General features: G+C 37.0%; 1 protein-coding gene across 3 annotated transcripts in view; it reads left to right on the top strand.

The window, feature by feature from the left end:
- The window catches only part of TMEM131 (transmembrane protein 131), a 191,666-nt gene that overhangs the window by 96,963 nt on the left and 76,918 nt on the right, over positions 1 to 17,785 (top strand). For all 3 annotated transcript variants that reach the window (XM_068564214.1, XM_068564213.1, XM_068564215.1), the window contains exon 6: positions 16,991 to 17,107. In XM_068564214.1, the coding sequence (XP_068420315.1) occupies positions 16,991 to 17,107 (117 nt within the window). The remainder of the gene's footprint in view (positions 1 to 16,990; positions 17,108 to 17,785) is intronic.

Here is a 17,785-nt window from a genome sequence, read left to right as displayed (position 1 = left end):
TAGTTAAAGGCCACCAATTTGACATTTCTGACCTAGGCTTTGCCAGGGACTTATTTCTACAAATGAATCTTATGCAAAGGGAAGTCTTTCTGAAAAATTCTTCAAAAGATAATCTCGATCAAGGGATCAATCTAAGAAGAAGATATAACAGTTGTAAATATTTATGCACCCAACATAGGAGCACCTCAATACATAAGGCAAATGTTAACAGCCATAAAAGGGGAAATCGACAGTAACACAATCATAGTAGGGGACTTTAACACCCCACTTTCACCAATGGACAGATCATCCAAAATGAAAATAAGGAAACACAAGCTTTAAATGATACATTAAACAAGATGGACTTAATTGATATTTATAGGACATCCCTTCCAAAAACAGCAGAATACACTTTCTTCTCAAGTGCTCATGGAACATTCTCCAGGATAGATCATATCTTAGGTCACAAATCAAGCCTCAGTAAATTGAAGAAAATTGAAATCGTATCAAGTATCTTTTCCGACCACAACGCTATGAGACTAGATATCAATTACAGGAAAAAATCTGTAAAAAATACAAACACATGGAGGCTAAACAATACGTTACTAAATAACCAGGAGATCGCTGAAGAAATCAAAGAGGAAATCAAAAAATACCTAGAAACAAATGACAATGAAAACACAAAGGCCCAAAACATATGGGATGCAGCAAAAACAGTTCTAAGAGGGAAGTCTAGAGCAATACAATCCTACCTCAAGAAACAAGAAACATCTCAAATAACCTAACCTTACACCTAAAGCAATTAGAGAAAGAAGAACAAAAACACCCCAAAGTTAGGAGAAGGAAAGAAATCATAAAGATCAGATCAGAAATAAATTAAAAAGAAATGAAGGAAACAACAGCAAAGATCAATAAAAGTAAAAGATGGTTCTTTGAGAAGATAAACAAAATTGATAAACCATTAGCCAGACTCATCAAGAAAAAAAGGGAGAAGACTCAAATCAATAGAATTAGAAATGAAAAAGGAGAGGTAACAACTGACACTGCAGAAATACAAAGGATCATGAGAGATTGCTACAAGCAACTCTATGCCAATAAAATGGACAACCTGGAAGAAATGGACAAATTCTTAGAAAAACACAACCTTCCAAGACTGAACCAGGAAGAAATAGAAAATACAGACAGACCAATCACAAGCACTGAAATTGAAACTGTGATGAAAAATCTTCCAACAAACAAAAGCCCAGGACCAGATGGCTTCACAGGCGAATTCTATCAAACATTTAGAGAAGAGCTAACACCTATTCTTCTCAAGCTGTTCCAGAGTATAGCAGAGGGAGGAACACTCCCAGACTCATTCTGTGAGGCCACCATCACCCGGATACCAAAACCAGGCAAAGATGTCACAGAAAAAAGAAAACTACAGGCCAGTATCACTGATGAGCATAGATGAAAAAATCCACAACAAAATACAGGTAAACAGAATCCAACAACACGTTAAAAGGATTATACACCATGATCAAGTGGCGTTTACCCCAGGAATGCAAGGATTCTTCAGTATATGCAAATCAATCAATGTGATAAACCATATTAACAAATTGAAAGAGAAAAACCATATGATCATCTCAGTAGATGCAGAAAAAGCTTTTGACAAAATTCAACACCCATTTATGATGAAAACCCTCCAGAAAGTAGGCATAGAGGGAACTTTCCTCAACATAATAAAGGCCTATATGACAAACCCACAGCCAACATCATTCTCAATGGTGAAAAACTGAAACCATTTCCACTAAGATCAGGAGCAAGACAAGGTTGCCCACTGTCACCACTATTATTCAACATAGTGTTGGAAGTTTTAGCCACAGCAGTCAGAGAAGAAAAAGAAATAAAAGGAATCCAAATTGGGAAAGAAGAAGTAAAACTGTCACTGTTTGCAGATGACATGATAGTATACATAGAGAATCCTAAAGATGCTACCAGAAAACTACTAGAGCTAATCAATGAATTTGATAAAGTAGCAGGATACAAAATTAATGCACAGAAATCTCTGGCATTCCTATATACTAATGATGAAAAATCTGAAAGAGAAATGAAGGAAACACTCCCATTTACCATGGCAACAAAAAGAATAAAATACCTAGGAATAAACCTACCTAAGGAGACAAAAGACCTGTATGCAGAAAACTATAAGACACTGATGAAAGAAATCAAAGATGATACAAACAGATGGAGAGATATACCATGTTCTTGGATTGGAAGAATCAACATTATGAAAATGACTCTACTACCCAAAGCAATCTACAGATTCAGTGCAATCCCTGTCAAGCTACCAATGGCATTTTTCACAGAACTAGAACAAAAAAATTCACAATTTGTATGGAAACACAAAAGACCCCGAATAGCCAAAGCAATCTTGAGAAAGAAAAACGGAGCTGGAGGAATCAGGCTCCCTGACTTCAGACTATACTACAAAGCTACAGTAATCAAGACAGTATGGTACTGGCACAAAAGCAGAAATATAGATCAATGGAACAGGATAGAAAGCCCAGAGACAGGCTTCCCTGGTGGCACAGTGGTTGAGGGTCTGCCTGCCAATGCAGGGGACACGGGTTCGAGCCCTGGTCTGGGAAGACCCCACATGCCGTGAAGCAACTGGGCCCGTGAGCCATAGCTGCTGAGCCTGTGCGTCTGGAGCCTGTGCTCTGCAACAAGAGAGGCCGCGATAGTGAGAGGCCTGCGCACCGCGATGAAGAGTGGCCCCCGCTTGCCGCAACTAGAGAAAGCCCTCGCACAGAAACGAAGACCCAACACAGCCAAAAATAAATTAATTAATTAATTAATTAAAAAAAAAAAGCCCAGAGATAAACCCACGCACGTATGGTCACCTTATCTTTGATAAAGGAGGCAAGAGTATACAATGGAGGAAAGACAGTCTCTTCAATAAGTGGTGCTGGGAAAACTGGACAGCTACATGTAAAATTAGAACACTCCCTAACACTATACACTAAAATAAACTCAAAATGGATTAAAGACCTAAATGTAAGGCCAGACACCATAAAACTCTTAGAGGAAAACATAGGCAGAACACTCCATGACATAATCACAGCAAGATCCTTTTTGACCCCCTCCTAGAAAAATGGAAATAAAAACACAAATAAACAAATGGGACCTAATGAAGCTTAAAAGCTTTTGCACAGCAAAGGAAACCATAAACAGGATGAAAAGACAACCCTCAGAATGGGAGAAAATATTTGCAAACGAAGCAACTGACAAAGGATTAATCTCCAAAATATATAAACAGCTCATGCAGCTCAATATCAAAAAAACAAACAGCCCAATCCAAAAATGGGCAGAAGACCTAAACAGACATTTCTCCAAAGAAGATATACAGATTGCCAATAAACACATGAAAGGATGCTCAACATCACTAATCATTAGAGAAATGCAAATCAAAACTACAATGAGGTATCACCTCACACCAGTCAGAATGGCCATCATCAAAAAATCTACAAACAATAAATGCTGAAGAGGGTGTGGAGAAAAGGGAAGCCTCTTGCACTGTTGGTGGGAATGTAAATTGATACAGCCACTATGGAGAACAGTATGGAGGTTCCTTAAAAAACTACAAATAGAACTACCATACGACCCAGCAATCCCACTACTGGGCCTATACCCTGAGAAAACCATAATTCAAAAAGAATCATGTACCACAATGTTCATTGCAGCTCTATTTACAATAGCCAGGACATGGAAGCAACCTAAGTGTCCATTGACAGATGAATGGATAAAGAAGATGTGGCACATATATACAATGGAATATTACTCAGCCATAAAAAGAAACGAAATTGAGTTATTTGTAGTGAGGTGGGTGGACCCAGAGTCTGTCATACAGAGGGAAGTAAGTCAGAAAGAGAAAAACAAATACCATATGCTAACACATGTATATGGAATCTAAAATAAAAATGGTTCTGAAGAACCTAGGGGCAGGACAGGAATAAAGACGCAGACGTAGAGAATGGACTTGAGGACACGGGAAGGGGGAAGGGTAGGCTGGGACGAAGTGAGAGAGTGGCATGGACTTATGTATACTACCAAATGTAAAATAGATAGCTAGTGGGAAGCAGCCGCATAGCACAGGGAGATCAGCTCGGTGCTTTGTGACCACCTAGAGGGGTGGGATAGGGAGGGTGGGAGGGAGACGCAAGAGGGAGGAGATATGGGGTATATGTACACGTATAGCTGATGCAGTTTGTTATAAAGCAGAAACTAACACACCATTGTAAAGCAATTATACTCCAATAAAGGTGTTAAAAAAAAAAAAAAAAGATAATCTCAATGTGTATATAGTCGAAGAACAACTTAAAAGCCAGTCTGTGTTTTCCACTATCAGGAGATAGAATTAAATAGTAAAATAATCTATACCTATCAAAATCTACATTTAGGTACTCTAGATTTAGCTTTAAAAGAGATAGCCAAAATCTATGCTACCTTAAGTTTTTTTTTTTTTTTTTCTTATTCTTCTTCTTGCTTTTCATTTTTATTCCCTACAGTAAGATACTGACTCCAGAAGCTCAAGAAGTGGAGAGGAGAGATGGAATTAACTCTTGGGAGAAGAAATAACCTTATTTCCCCTCCACTTAATTTTATGCCCATCATAAGAGCCTTTGGGGAAAAATGAAAAGAGTTTCTCATGTCCAAGAGAGCAAAACCTTTCTGTATGTTTATCCTAACTCTAATTGCCTTGTCATCTTTAGAATTCCTGGTCAGATCATATTTCTTTGAGAGTAAAACATTTTCTGTAAGTCACTTAAGTTTTTGATTATTAACCAGTATCATCTCTACGTTAACTAACCAGTAGGAAATACAAAATAGAATAGTTATTATTTAAAAGGCCAAGTGTTACATAACTGTATTTTAACACATACACACATACAAATAATACCCCTTACTAAGGTTTGGATTTTAAGATCACCTGAAAATCAAGAACAAGGGTAATAAAAGGAATGTGGTTGTGTGACAATTTGTTTTTCTATATATAACTCCTGATAATTGTGGTTTATAATTATCTGTTGACTAACTATAATTGTCTAATGAATTATAATTAAAATTACATAGTATTAAGACTGCAGTTTAGGCCTATTCATCTTCGTGGCTATACTGCATATTGGCCATAAAATATGTAATGTATGGCTTGTGACAAAAAATACAGATTTTTTAATACTCTATAATAGTCAAATTTTAATTACCATAGAATTGTGGAACTGGGTACCTTATAGACATTGGTGAACAAACAAAAAGTATTTTTTCCTTGATTCTGTAGAGCCTTTTGTTTGATTACCTTTTCAGGTACACTGAAGATTAATTAGGATAAACTTTGTTTCAGTCTATGGCTAAAATGAAAATGTTTTTACCCATTTATTTTAGTATGCTTAATATAGTAAACAATCTCTTCTCATAGGCTGAAAATCATTAATGAATATTAATGATTATTTTTTAATTATATGTAGAGACCTGGACATTTTTTGTTCTATTTCTGATATCCATACATGTTAATGGGAATTGAACAAATATGATATAGCAGTAGCAATGATATAGCAGGACAGCCTTTCCTTATTGAGTGTTCTTGGCTCCCATGTCAAATATTAGATAACCATATATGCAGAGGTTTATTTCTAGGCTGTCTATTTGTTCCACTGGTCTACATGTTTTATTTTTATGCCAGAACCATACTGTTTTAATTTCTGTAGCTTTATAGTATGGTTCGAAAGCAGGAAGTTTGCTGCCTCCAGTTTTGTTGTTCTTATGATTGTTTTGTGTTTCTATATACATTTTAGGTTTGTTTTATCTCTGTTAAAAATGCCATTGGGATTTTGATAAGATTGCATTGAATCTGTAGATGAGTTTGCTTAGTATGGATATTTTAAAAATATAATTCTTCTGAGCCATGAATAAAGGATATCTTTCCATTTGTCTTTTTCAATTTCTTTTATCAGGGTCTTAACAGTTTTCATTATACAGGATCTTTTGCCTCCTTGGATAAATTTATTACTAAGTATTTTATTGTTTTTGATGATATTGTGAGTAGAATCGTTTTTTTTTTTAATTTTTCAGATGTTTCATGGTTAGTGTATAGCAACCCAACTGGTTTCTGTGTGTTGATTTTATATCCTATAACTTTACAGAATTTTTTGATTAGTTCCAACAGTTTTTTGGTTAAGTCTTCAGGATTTTCTATATATAAGATCATATCACCTGCAAATAATGACAACTTTTCCTTTCCACTTCTGATGCCTTTTATTTCTTTGTCTTGCCTTAATTGCTTTAACTTAGACCTTCCAGTACTGTGTTGAATAAGAGTGGTGAGAGTGGGCACCCTTGTCTTGTTTCTGATTTTAAAGGAAAGCTTTCAAATTTTTATCATTGAATGTGATGTTAGCTTTGTGTGTTTGTATATGGTCTTTATTATGTTGAGGTGTCCTCCATCTATACCCAATCAGTTGAAGGTTTTTATCATGAAAAGATGCCGTATTTTGTCAAATCCTTTTTTATTGTGTTGCTGAATTCACTTTGCTAATAGTTTTTGAGAACTTTTGCATCTGTATTCATCAGGGATATTGTTTATAGTTTTCTTGTAGTGTCCTTGTCTGGCTTTGGTGTCAAGGTAATGCTGACCTCATAAAATGAGTTTGGAAGTGTTCCCTTCTCTTACTTTTTGGAAGAGTTTGAGAAAGATTGACATTAATTCTTCCTTAAGTATTTGATAGAATTCACAAGTGAAGCCATCTGGTCCTGGAGTTTTCTGTTTTGGGCGGTTTTTGGTTACTAAGTCAATCTCCTTACTCATTATTGATCTATCGAGATTTTCTGTTTCTTCCTGATTCAGTCTTGGTATGTTGTGTGTTTCTAGGAATTAATCCATTTCTTCTAGGTTATCCAGCTTGTTGGCATAGAATTGCTCATACTGGTATCTTATGATCCTGTGTATTTCTGTAGTATGTCTTCTCTTTCATTTCTGATTTTATTTATTTGAGTCTTTTTTTTCTTGGTTAGTGTGGCTCTTGATCTGTCAATTTTGTTTATCTTTTTGAAAAACCGGCTCTTAGTTTTGTTGATTTTTTTTTTTCTATTGTTTTTCTGGCCTCTGTTGCAGTTTATTTCCATTTTGACCTTCGTTATTTCTGTCCTGCAAACTTTGGGCTTAATTTGTTCTTTTTCTAGTTCTTTGAGGTGTGAAGTTAGAATGTTTATTTAAGATCCTTCTGTTTTCTTAAAATATGCATTTATTACTATAAACTAAGTTTATCCTTCTCAGAATTGCTTTTGCATCATTCCGTAGATTTTGGTATGTTTTGTTTCCATTTTCATTTGTTCAATGTTAATTTTTATTTCTCTTTTGATTTCTTCTTTGACCCATTGGTTGTTCAAGAGAATGTTGTTTAATTGCCACATAATTGTAGAGTTTCCAGCTTTCTTCTTGTTGATTTCTAGTTTAATACCACTGTGGTCTGAAAAAAATACTTGATATGATTTCAAACTTATTCTTCTCTATGTGCACTTGAGAAGAATATGTATTTGCTGCTATAGGATGGAATGACCTATAAATGTCTGTTAGGTCCATTTGGTCTAATATATGGTTCAAGTCCAGTGTTTCCTTGTTGATGTTCTGTCTGGATGATCTATCCATTGCTGAAAGTGGGATATCAAAGTCCCCTACTATTATTGTATTCTTGTCTATTTCTCCCTTCAAACCTGTTGATATTCGTTAATATATTTAGGTTCTCCAATGTTAGGGCATATATATTTTTAATTATTACATCTTCTTGATGAATTGACCCCTTTATTATTATATAATGACCTTGTTGTCTCTTGTTACCATTTTTTACTTAAAGTCTATTTTGTCTAATATAAGTATAGCTAACCCCATTTTCCTTTGGTTTCCACTTGCATTGAATTTCTTTTTTTTTTTCTTATTTATTTATTTATTTATTTGGCTGTGTTGGGTCTTCATTGCTGTGCGCGGGCTTTCTCTAGTTTTGGCGAGTGGGGGCTGCTCTTTGTTGCCGTGCACGGGCTCCTCATTGCGGTGGCTTCTCTTGTTGTGGAGCGTGGGCTTCAGTAGTTGTGGCACGTGGGCTCAGTAGTTGTGGCTCGCGAGCTCTAGAGCGCAGGCTCAGTAGTTGTGGCACACGGGCTTAGTTGCTCCGCGGCATGTGGGATCTTCCTGGACCAGGGCTCGAACCCATGTCCCCTGCATTGGCAGGCGGATTCTTAACCACTGTGCCAGCAGGGAAGTCCTGAATTTCTTTTTGTATCCCTTCACTTTGAGCCCATGTGTTTCCTTAAATCTGAAGTGAGTCTTGGAGGCAACGTATAGTTGGGTCTTGTTTTTTTTATCCATCCAGCCTCTCTATGCCTTTGATTGGTGAATTCAATCCATTTGCATTAGAGTAATTATTGATATGTAAGGACTTCCCAGTGCCATCTCATTAGTGGCTTTCTGTTTGTTTTATATTTCCATTGTTACCTTTCCCCTCTGTTTCTGCTTGCCTTTGTAAATTGGTGATTTTCCATGGTGTTATATTCTGTTTCCCCTTTCTTTACCTTCTGTGAATCTACTCTAGGTTTTTGCTTTTTGGTACCATGAGGCTTACATAAAATATCTTTAGATAAAACGGTCCATTTTACATTGATAACAACTTAATTTTGATGTCATGCAAAAGTTTTACCCTTTTACTCCCTCCCTTTAATGTGTTTTGGTGTCATTATTTACCTTTTTTTATATTGTGTAATCATTAGCAAATTATAGTCACTGTAATTATTTTTAATAATCTTCTCCTTAAACCTTATACTGTAGTTAAGTGGTTAACACACCATCCTATTACAGAATTAAGTTTTCTGTGTCTGATTGTACATTTACCTTTACTAGAGTGTTGTATACTTTTGTATGTTTTCATGTTGCTGATTAGCATCTTTTGATTTCAGCTTGAAGAACTCTTTTCAGAATTTCTTGCAAGGCAGGTGTAGGGGTGATGAAATCCCTCAGTTTTTGTTTGTCTGGGAAAGTATTACTCCTTCATATCTGAAGTATAACTTTGCTGAATAGAGTATTTTTGGCTGGCAGTTTTTTTTTCAACACTTTGATTTGTCATTCCACTGTCTCCTTGTCAGTAGGGTCTCTGCTGAGAAATTGCTGATTGCCTAATGTGTTTTCTTTGTAGGTTACAATCTTTTTTTCTCTGACTGCTTTTAGGATTCTCTCTTTATCTTTGATTTTTGACACGTTCATTATAATACCTCTTGGAGAAAGGCTTTCTGCATTTAGATAATAGGGTAATCTGTTAGCTTCGTGAACTTGGATGTCCAAGTCTCTCCCCAGGTTTGGGAAGTGCTCAGCTATTATTTCTTTAAATAAGTTTTCTGCTCCCTTTCCCCTCTCTTCTCCTTCTGGAGCTCTGATTATTCTAATATTTTTTGATGGAACTCCATAGATCACATAGGCTTTCTTCACTCTTTTTCATTCCTTTTTTCTTTGTTCTGTGCTGTGTTATTTCAAAATTCCTGCCCTCTAGCTCACTTATTCTATTTTCCATTTTATCTAACCTACTGCAGATGCTCTCTGTTGCATTTTTCATTTCATTGATTGAAATCTTTAGCTCCAGAATTTCTGTTTGGTTCTTTTTTGTGATTTCTTTCTCTTTGGTAAATATCTCATTTTGATCATGTATTTTTTTTAATTTACTTATTTTATTTATTTGTTTTTGGCTGCATTGGGTCTTCGTTGCCGCGTGCGGGCTTTCTCTAGTTGCGGCGAGCAGGGGCTACTGTTCATTGCCATGCGCAGGCTTCTCATTGCGGTGGCTTCTCTTGTTGCGGAGCATGGGCTCTAGGTGCGCAGGCTTCAGTAGTTGTGGCACGCGGGCTCAGTAGTTGTGGCTCATGGGCTCTAGAACACAGGCTCAGTAGTTGTGGTGCACAGGCTTAGCTGCTCCACGGCATGTGGGATCTTCCCAGACCAGGGCTTGAACCCATGTCCCCTGCATTGGCAGGCGGATTCTTAACCACTGTGCCACCATGGAAGCCTGATCATGTATGTTTTTGAGATTTTGTTGGATTATCTTTCTGAGTTTTCTTGTAGCCTGTTGAGTTTCTTCAAAACAGCTATTTTGAATCTTTTATCACCTAGACCACAAAATTCTGTAACTTTGAGCTCAGTTGTTGAATTACTGTTCTTTTGGTGATGACATGTTCTTTGATTTTTCACATTTCTTACAATTTTGCGTCGCTGCTTTTACATTTGAAGTAGCAGTCACCTCCTTAAATCTTTACTAGTTGGCTTCAAATGGGGTGTACTGTTCATTGGTGCTGTTATATGTCTAGGGTTTTTCAGAAGGTGGTGGTGCTATAGCTCAAGTTTGCTTTCTCCCTTGCCCACGCGTCCTGGTGTGTTTTTCTGATAGCAGTCCATGTACCAGACTTGCTCTTGTTCACTTGGGAGTGCACACAAGGAGCCGTCTGCAGAGTTGGGGGAGGTGTGGATTTAGCTCTTGGGGCATTGGGGGGGCCTGCAGACCTAGTGGGGAGATCCTCCAGTGAGATACTCCAGAGACTCCTGGATGAACTTCCTGATGAAGTCCTGAGCACAGTCAGCAGGAACTGCCTACCTTTAATGCCCTTTGATATTTTTATCTGCCTCTTTCCTAATCTCCTACCTTCCCCCAGTTATGGAAGTCCCACCTCAGTACTCTGGGTGCTAGTGGAGAGAAACAGGATTCCCAGCCACGTCCTGCACAGCCGGAGGAGTTGGGCACTCACTCACTGCTCTCCTCCCCCCACCCCCTCATCCCTGCCCAGGAGAGGTCACCATCCCATGCAGTGTTGCCTTAGCATGGGTGGGGGAGTTGGCCCTGGGAAAATTCCTTTTACTATCTTCACTGCAACCAAACTTTTTTTTTTTTTCCCTTCCAATGGCATGCTGGAATATCTCCTTGGGAAAGATAGACTTCTGCAAATTATCTCTTGTCCATCAGTATCTGCCCAGGTCAGCACTCTCCAGGTTTTTTCCCAGCTGCAGTGAGAGGGGTTGGGGCAGGTTCATTTGTCCCACGGCCTGTACAGAAGTCTGTCCACCTGTTTCCAGATGCACAGGTGGGCAAGACAGCTCCCAGATCCTCAGGCGTACGGAGCTGGATTCCACAAGTCCCACAGAGGCACTTCTGTTTGTAGATGGATATCTAACCCGTTGTTTTAAAAGGAGGACAAAAAGGAGGAATGTCTTACACCACCATGATGCTGACGTCACTCCTCCAGTTTTAAATAGGATGGTCAGAGTAGGCTTCATTCAGAGGGTGACATTTGAACAGACTTGACGGAGGTAAGGGAGAAGACTGTAGGGAGGGAAATGGAATATATGGAAGAAGAACATTCCAGACAGAGGGTTCAGGCAGTAAGGTCTCCAATGTGGAAACATGACTGGTGTGCAAAGGGGACAGTGTAGCTAGACCAGAGTGAGCAAGGGTGAGAGGAGAAGTAAAGGGAGGTGGGAAGGGACAGACTGTGAAGGGTCTTAGAAGCTGTGATAAGGATTTGGGCTCTTATCCTGATTGAAATGGGAGGCCATCACAGATTTTGAGCAGAGGAATGAATGATAGCTTATGTTTTATAAGGATCACTGTTTTATCAGAAATAGACTGAAGAAGGGTAAGGGGAGAATCGGGGACACTAGTTACCTTGGCTGTTGCAGGACTTCAGGGCAGCATTACTCTGAGCAGAGTGAAGAAGTGAAGAAAGCTGCATTTGGGATATATTTTCAAGATAGGAATAGGATTTTCTGAGGTGGGATTGAGAGAAAGAATAGTCAAGATGGACTGCAGAGTTTTTGTCCTGAGCAGCTAGGAGGACGGAGTTGCCATCAGCTGAGATGGAAAAGGCTGAGGGGGGAGTAGGTTTCGGGAGTGTGGTCAGTAGTTCAATTTTGGACGTGTTAGATTTGGCATGTCTCCTAGACGTCCAGCTGGGGGTGCCAAGTAGGCAATTGAAGTCTGGTGTATGAGGGAAAGGACTAGACTCAAAATAGAAGTAAAGATGAGAATCCATGGACCCGGGTGAGATCACCAGGGGAGCAAAAGGCCAGGGACTCTGATCTATGGTACAAATACGTGAGACTTTGCTGCAGATAATTTAAAACTAAAGTTAGCACGCCTTGTGTCTGTCGTCTTCATTACTTTTTCCTACTGTTTTCTTTTTTTTTTAAATCAAACTAAATTTATTTTATTTAGGAAGTTTGTTGTACCAGAGGGAACAAAATGATGAATTGTAGCAAATCTGATGAATTCTTATGGGAAGATTACATTCCTGAGCCTGAGTTTATTGTTCTGTTTCATCACTCTTTTGTTACATTGTTAATTGTCATTTGGAAGTAGATTTTCCCTGTTATTAAAGAAAAGAAAAGAAAAAAGATTTGTTCTGTGTGTCTCAGCATCTTCTTAAAGTATTCCAGTCTTTAAGTTATAAAGGGTTGATTGGATATTGGGAACTATCAAAGAGAACCTGTACTCTCATATCCAGGCTCTTTTTTCTCCCAGGATATAATGCTTTTCACAGCTTTCAACAAATACTGAAATCTGTTTTCAAAGAAATCTTTGTACTAATGTATGTTTGTCCATGTAATAGACTGAAGACAGCCACATCTGGCATTCTCAAAGAAGCACATAACTACTAAATGTAATGCTGCAAATCAACTTATTTCCTTTAAAACTTCACTAAGTAATTCCAAGGAGTACAACAAGGTTCCTTATCACATATGTGATTTGCAGATCTTTTCTTCTAGTCTGTAGCACGTCTTTTCATCTTCTTTATAGAATCTTTCAAAGAACAGAAGTTTTTAATTTCCACGAAGTCCAGCTTATCAAATTTTTCTTTTATGGGTTATGCTTTTAGACTTGTAGCTAAGAACTATTTGCCTAAACTGAAGTCACAAAGATTTTCTCCAATTTCTATTCCAGAAGTTTAATAATTTCAGATTTTACATTTAGGTCTGCGATCCTTTTTGAGTTAATGTTTGTTTATGGCGTGAGATATAGATCAAGAGTTATTTTGTTTTGTTTTGCATATGGATATACAGTCGTTATTGTGCTGTTGGTTAAAAAGACTATCCTTTCTCATTGAAATACCGCTGCATTTTGTCAAAGTCAAGTGACATTGAATATGTGGGTCTGTTTTTTTGGACTTCCCATTACGTTCTAATATGTATCTAATAGATATCTAATATGTCAACCCTTTCACCAATACCACACTGCCTTGATTACAGTAGCTGTTTAGTAGTTCCTGGAATTGCAGTGTGAACCCTTCAGCTTCGTTTTCCTTTTTTAAAATGGTTTTGCTCTTCTTATTCCCTTTTCTTGCCATCTGAATTTTAGAATCAGCTTGTCAATTTCTTTTTAAAAACCCCTTGCTAAGATTTTTTTTAACATTTGTTTGAATTAATCTTAAACATATAAATAAGTACAGATAATCTTGTGTTCCTCACCCAGTTTCCCCTAATGCTAACTTCTTATATTGTATAATCATAGTATAATTATCAAAACCAGGAAATTAACATTGGTAAAGTACTGTTAACTAAAAACTTACATGAATTTTAACAGTTCTCTATCAATGTACTTTTTCTGTTCTAGGATCTTATTTCACATTGTATTTAGTTGCATTTAGGTTCTCCTTAGGCTGAAACTTTTATTGCAGTTACGCTGGATACATAAATCAATTGGGGGAGAATTAACATCTGAACAATATTATCTTCTGATCCATGAACACAGTACATCTCTCCATTTTTTTAAGTCTTCTTTTATTACTTTAAGCAATGCTTTGTCATTTTCCGGTCACAGAACTTGCACATTATTAGATTTATATTTTTGTGTGTGTGTGTTATTGTAAATGATACTTTTTTAAAAATTAGAATTCCAGTGTTTATTGCTAAGATAGGGAAATACAATTGATTATTATATATTGACCTTGATTCCTGCAACTTCATTAAACTCATTATCTCTTATGGGCATTTTTGAAGGTTATTTTTGGGATTTTTTATATAGGCAGCCATGTTGTCTGTGAATAAAAATAGACCTTTCTTCCTTTCTAATGTATGTGCTTTCTATTTATTTTTCTTGTCTCGTACAGGCAAGTACTTCCAATACAATGTTGAATAGCCGTCATGAGAGAGGACATCCTTGCCTTGTTCCACATTGGGGGTAGGGGGAGGGTAGCATTCAGTCATTCATCATTAAATCTGGTATCTCTGGGTCTTTTGTAGATGCTCTTTATATGGTTGAGGAAGTTCTCTTCTATTGACCTAGTTTACTGAGATTTTTAATCATGAATGGATGCTGAATTTTGTCAAATTATTTTATGCACCTACTGAAAGGATTTTTCTTCTTTAGTATGTTGATAATATCAATTACATTGGTTTGATTTTTGAATGTTGAGCTAGAATTTCATTGTCATGATAAAAACCACTTGATCATGATGTGTTATCTTTTTTATATGTTGGCTGGATTCAGTTTGCCAATACTTCGTAAATGATTGCATGTCTACATTCATGAGGGATGTTGGCTTGTAGTTTTCTTGTCAAATCGTTGTCTGGTCTTGGTATAAAGGTAATACTAGACTCATAAAATGAAGTGGGAAGTGTTCTCTTCTGTATGCTGAAAGTTTATATAGATAGGTGTTATTTAATGGTTGGTATAGAACTCTGCCATTCTACCAGTGAAACCATCTGGGCTTGGGCTTTTCCTTGTGGGAAGGTTTTTTAACTACAAATTAAATTTTTTTTAGTGGTTGTTAAGACTGTTCTGGCAGTTTTGTTTCAAACGAGCTTTGGCAGATTGTTTTTCAAAGAGTGTGTCTATTTCTTCTAGTTATTAAATTTATGGGCATAGAGTTGTTTGTAATATTCCTTTATCATCCTTTGTATGTGTAAAGGTTGTATTATGATGTCCACATTTCAGTTTCTTATATTTTCATCTTCCTCCTTTTTACTCTTGGTCATTCTGTGTAGGGTTTTATCAGTTTTATGGACCGTTTTGGTTTTACTGATTTTTCACTGTTTTTCCATTTTCTATTTCATTATTTTAAGCTCTTGTCTAATATTCTTCCTTTTCCTTATTTTGGGTTTAATTTACTCTTTTTCTAGTTTCTCAAGGTGGAAACATAGATTATTGATTTGAGACATTTCTTTTCAAGATAAGCGTGTAATACTGTAATTTTCCTTCCAAGTATTGCTTTACAGCAGCATAGCACAGGGAGATCAGCTCCATGCTTTGCGATGACCTAGAGAGGTGGGATAGGGAGGGTGGGAGGGAGGCTCAAGACGGAGGAGATATGGGGATATATGTATGCATATGGCTGATTTCACTTTGTTGTACAACAGAAACTAACACAGTATTGTGAAGCAATTATACTCCAATAAAGATCTATTAAAAAAAAAAAAAGAGTATTGCTTTAAATTTTGATATGTTGTGTTTTCATTTCCAATTGATTCAGAATATTTTATAATTTCCTTTGTGACTACTTATTTGACCAGTGGGTTATTTAGAAGTGTGTTGTTTACCAGTATCCTATTACTGATTTTTTGGCTCAAGTGTGACCTCCATCTATCATTTATAGCTTCTAGGGATTCTACGCAGCAGAGTTTTGTAGCCCACACTGGGCATTTAGCAGTGTGTAAAAATTTTAGCCGAATTCATTTTACCGTCTTGTACGTTAGCCTTATCTTCTTCCCATTCTCTGTCGTGGGTGAGCTGGTACTCACATTCCACCTCTTCTCGAAGGTGCTTGTCTTTCCTTAAATTTGGGGCTAGTTGATACACAAACTGTGATGCGTTCAAGAAAAGTTACGATTTTGCAGATTATTCTTTCTGTTTTTGATAATGCAGGAGAAATTCCCAGCTTTCTACATCCAAAGGTGAAGACAGACATCTCAGTGCCATATATTTTAAGCTATAATTTGGGGAGCATTTTAGAGTTCTAGCCACAGAGGCAGAATGAGAGAAGTTAATGACTTTACATATTAAAATGCACTTTAAGGCTTCATTGCAGGCAGAACTGCATTTGCAGTCTCTCAAACTTCATGAAGCAACCCTATTATTTTGTTGTAATAAAATTTTAATTTGCTAACCACCGTGACATTCTCAGTCTCTGCACAAGGTAACAGGAAGGAGTTCCTGCATGTATTATCACCGCTCCCTTCTTTTTTAATGTAAGTTGCTGGCACATTTTGTTCCTTGTGTGAATGTACGACAGAGGTCAAGGGGTTGAGGCTGGGCTTATTTGTTTATTCGAATAGTACAAGTGGCTGCTCAGTAGTAGAGTAGAACATCTGTATAAGAAGCTCGGCTTCAGCTCAGCTCCTCCTTGATCATCTGATGTTGGAAGAGCCTGTAATTAGGTACTTCATTCCAGCCTAGTTATTGTTGAATGAACAGAATCCAAGGGAACCATCTGTTGTACAGGGTTTTAGAATCATGATTGACAAAGATATGTGACATCCAATATGAAGTCATCTTTTTTTTCCCATTGCAAAATAGTTTGGCTAATTTAAAACTTAAACCTTTAGGAGGAAAAGGCTAGTTTATACAAATGATTCTAAGATGTTTTAGAGGACTTTAGCTATCTTTTTTTTTTTTTTTTTTTTTGGCTGCGTCGGGTCTTAGTTGCAGCACGCGGGATCTTTCGTTGAGGCACACAGGCTCTTTGTTGCAGCACGTGGGCTTCTCTCTAGTTGTGGCACGCAGGCTCTAGAGCACACAGGCCCAGTAGTTGCGGTGCACGGGCTTAGTTGCCCCGCAGCATGTGGGATCTTAGTTCCCCGACCAGGGATTGAACCCGCGTCCCCTGCATTGGCAGGAGGATTCTTAACCACTGGACCACCAGGGAAGTCCCGAGAACTTTAGCTATCTAATTGTGGTCACCATGATCTGATTTTTTGGTTACTAATTTAACTTTATTTATTGCTTTTCTTTTTCAGAAAATTCTTCCAGGAGGAAATACATCATTTGATGTAGTTTTTCTTGCAAGAGTAGTAGGAAATGTAGAAAATACTTTATTTATTAATACATCTAATCATGGGGTATTCACTTACCAGGTAAGAATCAGAATGAAAACTTTATTTATAAAATACAGTTATCATCTTCAACCTGTCATGTGACAACCTTTTGGGAACTCTTCAAAAATTCAGGGGATAAGGGAAAATGTAGGAGTTTAGATTCAGAGAATTTTTTTTTAACTTTTAATTTTATATTAAAGTATAGTTGATTAACAGTGTTGTAATAGTTTCAGGTGTACAGCAAAGTGGCTCAGTTATACATATACGTGTATCCTCTTTCAAATTCTTTTCCCATTTAGGTTGTTATATAATACTGAGCATTTTTATACTTACAGCTGTGTTTGTGAATATCCCTGTTCAAATCACACTGTGAACAAATGCTCTTAAAGCTACAGCTAAAGTATTACTGTAAGATTGGTTGGCAAAAGAACAGTTAAAAATATTTTCACAGTGACTAGGTTTTTTTTTTTTTTATTTACTTTTTGCACGCTTACAAAGTGATAATAGTTTCAGGATCAAAACTTATGTGCCTGCTTTTCTTTGGTAATTATATTGTTTAAAATTTTTGATAAACTCTTTTCTATGTGCAATCATTGTTTGGGTTATTAAAGAAAGTGAATGTTTTGTGAATCAAGGTTTTTATATATCAAGATTACTAAGAATAATTACTTATTTGACACTGTGCTACACACTTTACATGCACTTCTGCCTGCATTA

Source organism: Eschrichtius robustus, chromosome 15 (genome assembly GCF_028021215.1).
Source record: "Eschrichtius robustus isolate mEscRob2 chromosome 15, mEscRob2.pri, whole genome shotgun sequence".
NCBI classification, from domain to species: domain Eukaryota; kingdom Metazoa; phylum Chordata; class Mammalia; order Artiodactyla; family Eschrichtiidae; genus Eschrichtius; species Eschrichtius robustus.
This window is presented reverse-complemented; position numbering and strand designations above follow the sequence as displayed.